The sequence below is a fragment of the Nestor notabilis genome, unplaced genomic scaffold (genome assembly GCF_000696875.1).
Source record: "Nestor notabilis isolate BGI_N333 unplaced genomic scaffold, ASM69687v1 scaffold4074, whole genome shotgun sequence".
NCBI lineage: Eukaryota > Metazoa > Chordata > Aves > Psittaciformes > Psittacidae > Nestor > Nestor notabilis.
This window is the reverse complement of record NW_009926701.1, coordinates 740-6,935: the sequence shown is the minus strand read 5'-3', so window position 1 is coordinate 6,935 and position 6,196 is coordinate 740. Positions and strand designations below refer to the sequence as shown.

Below are 6,196 nucleotides of genomic sequence, written 5' to 3'. Positions count from 1 at the left end.
CACCTCGCGATGGGGAAGCGCTGGGATCCGCCTGGGACGCGGCTTGGACACAGACACGGGGCCCGCAGCACGGCTCGGGGTGGGAAGCGCTGCTTTATTTGTGAGTCCATGTAGCCCCCGGGGTGCCGGGGGGGAGCGAGCCTGGTGCAGTGCAGCAAGCAGGGCTTGGATGGACACGGCTCTTCCCGGTGCTGGGGAGGGGTGTTGGTGCTGGTCCTGGTACATTGAAAGGATGCTGTGCCCATCCCAGGGCTGTGAAGGGGTGCTGTGCCCACCCCGGTGCCATGGAAGGATGCTGTGCCCATCGCGGTGCTGTGGAAGGATGCTGCATTCACTGTGTGCCTTCTGTTCCCAACAGCAGTGCTTTCCTCCCTCAACAACCCAGAGCATGTCCCAGACGTGCAGGAGCGGGAAGGGTGCTGCTGGAGGAGGTTTGGGTGACGGTCCCTGTGGTTGGATTTTGGCTCACGCACTGCAGCCGTGTGGCCTCCTGTGCAGTGCAAACCCTATGGCCAGTCAGGCACTTATCATCCCTTCCCTGGTGGTGTCCCTGATGCTCTTCAGGAAGCTGAAGATGTGGGACCCTCCGGTCCCTTTGGCCTCCAGTGCGGACGGCGGCTTCCCCATGGAGGAGCCAGACTTGCCACCCGGCTCTGCCCGCCCGGCCTTGGCCTTGGCCACGGTGATGTACTTGGTGACGATGATGATGTGGTAGGACCTGAAGTCCGCCAGCGCAGACACGCACTGGTTGAAAGCCACGTGGAGCCGCGTGTCTCCGGAGGAGAGCACGTGCTGCTTCAGGGATGGGGCTCGGCGGATCTCCTCCACGAAGGCTCTGTGCGGCGGGGGCATGTAATCCCTCATCCTGTGCAGGAAGGCGGCTGCAAAGCACCAGCAAAGGAAGAAACCAGTTGTGGGCAAGTGGGTTAAAGCGCCCTGACACTCAGACACCCCTTGTGCTGGGGGTGCCCGACAGCCCGTTAGGTCAACGCTCCATTAGGGTTGGTTCTAAGCCTAAAAGGTAAAGTTTAGCCCTTGCTCTCAGCCTTTGGGTTGTTTGGGGGGTTATTTTTTGTTGTCAAAATGGGTTTGCTAATTTCTGATAAATACATTCTGTGGGATGGACTAAAGCGACGAGATGCGAATGGATGAGCTGAGGTACTGGCAGGACGCTGGCGTGCTCTGCTCCCTCATCTCAGTACCCATATATAACCTCAGGATAAAGTTGACACACAGAACGCAGAGGCTGGTCCATCTAGGAATTTATAGCAGTAAGGAAGTGCTGCCAGAGCCTCGTTTACAGGCTTCCTCCCTAACAAACTGGGCAGAGCCAGGCTCTGCGAGGGTGAGATGGGAATCGCTCTGCCTCAGTTCTTCCCTCACCCCTTATTCCCTTAGGAAAAAGGAGAAGTGTGTGACTTACCACTCTCCTCACTGTGGCGAATGCCCAGGAGCTCATCAAAGGCATGAAGGATGGTGCTCTGCGCCGCGCTCCCTCCCGAGTACTCCATGGGCTCATCAGATACCCCTTCGTATATCAGCCCATCCGGCATGGCCGGGTTATCCTTCCAGCTGAGCAGGGAGACACAGCAGGGAGCAGAGGGGCTAAGAACGGGATGGGGGGACTGCAAGTGGAGACCCTGAGCTGGCAACATGGAACGAAACCTTCCTGACCCAGCCATGGATCTCTTCCTCCTCACAGAGCCTCGTCCTCAAATGGGAGATGCACGTGGAAAGCAAACATTGTGCCAAGGGGCACAATAAGGTCATGGGTACAGGGAGGAATCCTTCATTATCCTGTGCCTAGGAGCTAGGGGCCGTTCTATGGGATGCCGTGCACAGAGGAACACCCTCGGGCTTCGGCTGGGGCCGGTGCCATGTGCTGGTTTGCACGTGCAGAGCTGGGTGTGCAGGAGCAGAGGGGCAATAATGGCACTTGACATCAACGCCTTGAGATCCCAGTGGCCACTGGGAGCAGCCGGTTGCCTCTGGGGCAGATGGAGTCACCCGAAATACCCTCCTGACCCCCTGAAGCTTGTACTTTGGATCATTTCTTGTTACTGCTGAGATGGAGTCCTTAAAGACAGCGCAGGACAGCAGAGAACCAGCCTGTAACGTGATTTCCTCCCTCTCCTCAAGCTGCTCATCCTCAGCAAGCCCAGAGACTGGTGCATACATCAACCCACATTCCCTGCACCCAGCTTCATGTGCCTCTTGTGCAAAAATGGGCAAATGCTCGCTCGCAAATGGAAAGAGGAGTTATAATTTCAGAGAGATAATGTGCCTGGCACAAAAATATCTCTTGACCTTCTGGAGAATGCACCCGTTTCATGAAGCTTTTGGTGCTGGCTGCTAAGGCTGCTCGACTGCTGGAGCAGATTTTGCACAAACTGCAGAGAAAATAGATTCATTACCAAATACCATCGTATTTTTAGCTCTCCCAGGGCTGTATTTATAGTAATCTTTACTAGTGGGAAGTTCTTATAAGCAGAAGGGAATTTAAAAGGCGTGTTGTTCCAGGCTGATGACCATCAGCACAAGGTCAGCTTGGATAAAATATGAGAGAAACCTAATCCGGATGCATGGAGCCTTTGGACTTAGGAATGCTGAGATATGCTGAAGAGGAATAAAAATAGAACCCCCCTGAGAAGGATGCTCGCAGCCCCGCAGGGAAGAGGAGGGATGACAAACCCGCAGCGCTGGGTTTCTCTCACAGCCATGGCTCTGCCTTGCCCAAACGACCTTTCTCAGTGTTTGTGGGGGATTATTTTACTTACCCAGAGAGAAAGATGCGGATCACAGCGTAGAACACTGCTGGATCCACGTAGTCTAGGAGGAAAACAGGTCACGGATGCTACTGCAGGCAAAAGGCAATTAGTTCCCCCTGCACCAGTGGTTCCCGTGTGGCTATGTCCCTCCTGTCACAGCTGAGGTGATCCAAACCTGCCCTCAGAGAAGGACCTGGCATGGTGCTGGTGCCCTCTCCCCATGGTGGCTTCCCTGGCCAGGCCCCTTGGGTACCGCTGTGTGCAGCACAGCATCGGTGCTCGGAGCTGCTCAGCCCAAAAACACCCCACTCTTTTACCCTGGACCCATTTGGGTGCTCAGGGACCGTGCATCATGCTGGGATCACTGAGCTGCCCCGGGTTGTTCCCACCTCCTCCCGCTCCATCCCTCTAGAGATGCTTTATGGACCAAGCACTAGTTCACCAGCTGATGAGTCCCACCTCACCGTGGGACATGAGCTGCCCTCCACCCGACGGTGCTGTTACCATGCATCCGTTTCAAAGCCTTGCTCATGTCCCGGATGGCCTCTGCCAGCTCCTGCAGTGCTCTGTGCAGGGTCTCCTCATCCAGCTGCAGGACGGCATGAACAGCCTCAACGATTGCCTGAGAGAGGAGAGAAAGGAGCACGCAGAGTGATGAGAGGCTGGGACATCAGTGTACAGCAGCCCTGGGTACCCACTACCAGCTCTGGGTACCCTGTCCACAGCCCAGAAACAAGGGTGCAGGGCTGGTACCCACCATGGGTGCTTTCTGGGCAAGCAAAGCACTGAGGCACAGTGATCCCCTACCTTAAACCCTGGCACAGCCGCCTTCTCGACCAGGAGGGTTACGAGGATGAAGCCTCGCAGGCTCTCTCCCCCAGGCAGCGAGATGATGGTGTCCAGGTTGCTGCAGCAGCCAAGGATGGGGCGTCAGGAAGGTGCTTCTCAGGGGTCCCCCCACACACCCCAAGACCCGCTGAGCATTGGAACAAAACCTTCCCCAGCCACAGAACCTCTTGTCTGCGCCCTGGGCAGATCAGAGCTGGCCCCGAGCACAAGGGGAGAGGGACTGCTGTGGTTTGGGGGATCCAGGACCCTCCCCATGCACTCGCTGGGCTATAAGGCTGGCCCAGGACAGGCAGGCTCAGCCGCAGTCATGGCACTTTGCTGTTGTTGCAGTAGCATTCGCCTGCCAATGACTGAGCTGGTTTTGTTGTGCTCATACATCAAGAGAGAGGTTCAACCTAAGCAGAGCCCTGCAGTGTTGGAGAACCACGCCAAGCCCAACAAAACTGATATTGCCTGAAAATAAATAAGCATCTTAAATACTTACTCGATTTCCAGGGGCCTGAAGGCGTTTTTGTTTTTGCCAGCAAACGCACAGAAAAGGAGAGAGAAAGAGAGACGTTACGAATCAGTTCAGCAACGGGCTGTGTTCTGGGGGGGAACAAAGGAGCTCGCTGGCCCAAGGGAGGCCCCCACAGGCACCCGTCCTCTCTGCATGAGACAGAGCCCAGGTTGGTGGGTTTCAGTGGGGTTTGGTGGAACAGGAGCAGTTTGGGAACTGCTTGTCCCCGTTGTGCTGGGTGGGACCTGCTCAGGGTCACCACTGTTGTCCATTTACCCATTGGGGTTCTTCCTCCTCCAGTTGGCCAACACGAAGTCTGCGTGGCTGAGGATGGGTGGGAGGCCCAGGGCCTGCGAGACCTCCCAGAAGGGGACAGCAAGGTTTCGGGGCAGGACCTGGATGGCATAAAGCACAGGAGAAGACAAGGACACTGTCAGGTGAACGGTGCCAGCCTATGGGGTCACGCTCAGGAAAGGGGCTTTGCTCCCATGGGATGAGCTCAGGGGAGCTGTCCCCAGACCCCAAGGAGGAGGTGAACTTGCTCTGTGTTGCTTTTACCTTCACGGTGCCCTCCTCGCCCTCCTGCCAGAGGTAGCCCATGGTGATGAAGCTGAGCACCAGATGCGCCAAGTGCAGCTCCTCGCGCCCGCGGAGGTGCCGGGTGCTCAGCTGTGGCATCTGCCAAGGACAGACCCTGCCAGTGCCAATCCCAGTCAGCCTCCATCCCCTCTCCCTTCCCCGGGTTGCTGCTGATTCCCTGTTGCTGGTCTGGGAACATGGACAATAAATCACAGCATTTCACTTACAAAGGGCATCCCTCTCCTTTTGCACGGGTCTGGCTGGACCAGGGGCTCCTGGAGCCCTGGGTTCCTCGGCCAGGATGAGCCCAAGGATCCACCAGCAATGCTGGTGCGTTGCTGTTGGGTGGCATTAGTCCTTGTCTGCATCTGCCCTTGCTGAGGACACAGCTTTGCTTTTCCATGTGCTTTTGCAGTGCAGACACTGCTGTGTCAGAGCAAGCTCCGAGAGAGCTTCAGGGCTGGGAAAGATAAAGGTACCTGGTGAACTCGTGAGCGGAGCCGATGGCTCGTGATCAGCTGGGGCAGGTCGTGGGCAATCTCCATCCATGGACCGTAGGGCACGGGCAGCTCTGTCTTGGTAGAGAGGGGAGAGGGAGGACACTTAATGCGCCATGTGCCTGTGTCCACCCACCAGCATCCATCCAGCCTCACGCGTGGCAGCTAATGGTTTGTGTCTGCTTCCCCCACTTGTAATACCAGCCCGTGTGATCGTGGTTAATGGGTGATAAACAAGTATCTGCCTGTCCCTGAGCGCTCCTGCTGTGAAGGAAACCTGGTGATAAATGGCACCGCTTTCAGCACGGAAAACGTGCTGGGAAAGTGCTTTCCCTGGGGCCTGAGTCCTCTCCTCGTCCTCCTGGGAATCCTGCGAAGCCAAGGCCAAAATGAGTTGCAAACCTCCTTCTCCTCTCCCTTTGTGCCACTTGCTAATAACTTGTAAACTGAGGGCCGTGTCCTATGAAACTGTCTGTGCCAAAACAGCACGTGCCTTCCCCATTGCTTTTTATAAGGTGGTTTAAAGTAGCATTAAATTGGCACCCAACCAGAAAGCCGCCCACCGAGCTCTCTGTTCCCCTGCTCTCTGTCCCCTGCGGCACCCAGCCATGTCCTACCAGAGGCTCGGGAAGCAGGGAACCGTACTCCTCGGAGAGCTGAAACCTCGCCAGCGCCAGGGGCAGCGGGGGCTCGCTCCTGCGAGCCGTAGCCAGGCTCCATCACTGCAGGGTCAGGATGTGACCTGGCTCCCGGCGTCTCTCCTGCTCCCAGTATGTGCTGAGCCAGCACCTCTTGTCCCAGTGGGAGCCCGAGCCCAATGGCCGGAGGGGCCGAGCAAACACGGTTAAAGGTTGCTGATAAGGTGCTGTCATAGAGCAAACACTCATCATCTCCAGCCCCGTGGGCATCCACCTATGGGGAAGGCTCAGGGATGGGAGCTGGCTCTCCTCAGGACCTCCCCTTGGAGCTGCAGCGATGCTCCAGCCTCCCATGGGCGGCTGCAT

General features: G+C 56.9%; 1 protein-coding gene across 1 annotated transcript; it reads right to left on the bottom strand.

Moving 5' to 3' along the window:
• Nucleotides 1-516: 516 nt before the first annotated feature.
• IDO2 (indoleamine 2,3-dioxygenase 2) lies at nt 517-5,888 on the bottom strand (the record flags this gene model as incomplete). The annotated part of the gene is made up of 10 exons (XM_010013664.1): nt 517-881; nt 1,424-1,572; nt 2,778-2,829; nt 3,273-3,390; nt 3,576-3,675; nt 4,102-4,116; nt 4,393-4,511; nt 4,675-4,794; nt 5,175-5,270; nt 5,810-5,888. Coding segments are annotated over 10 exons (1,213 nt in total), but the record flags the coding sequence as incomplete, so codon positions are not given.
• Nucleotides 5,889-6,196: the final 308 nt, after the last annotated feature.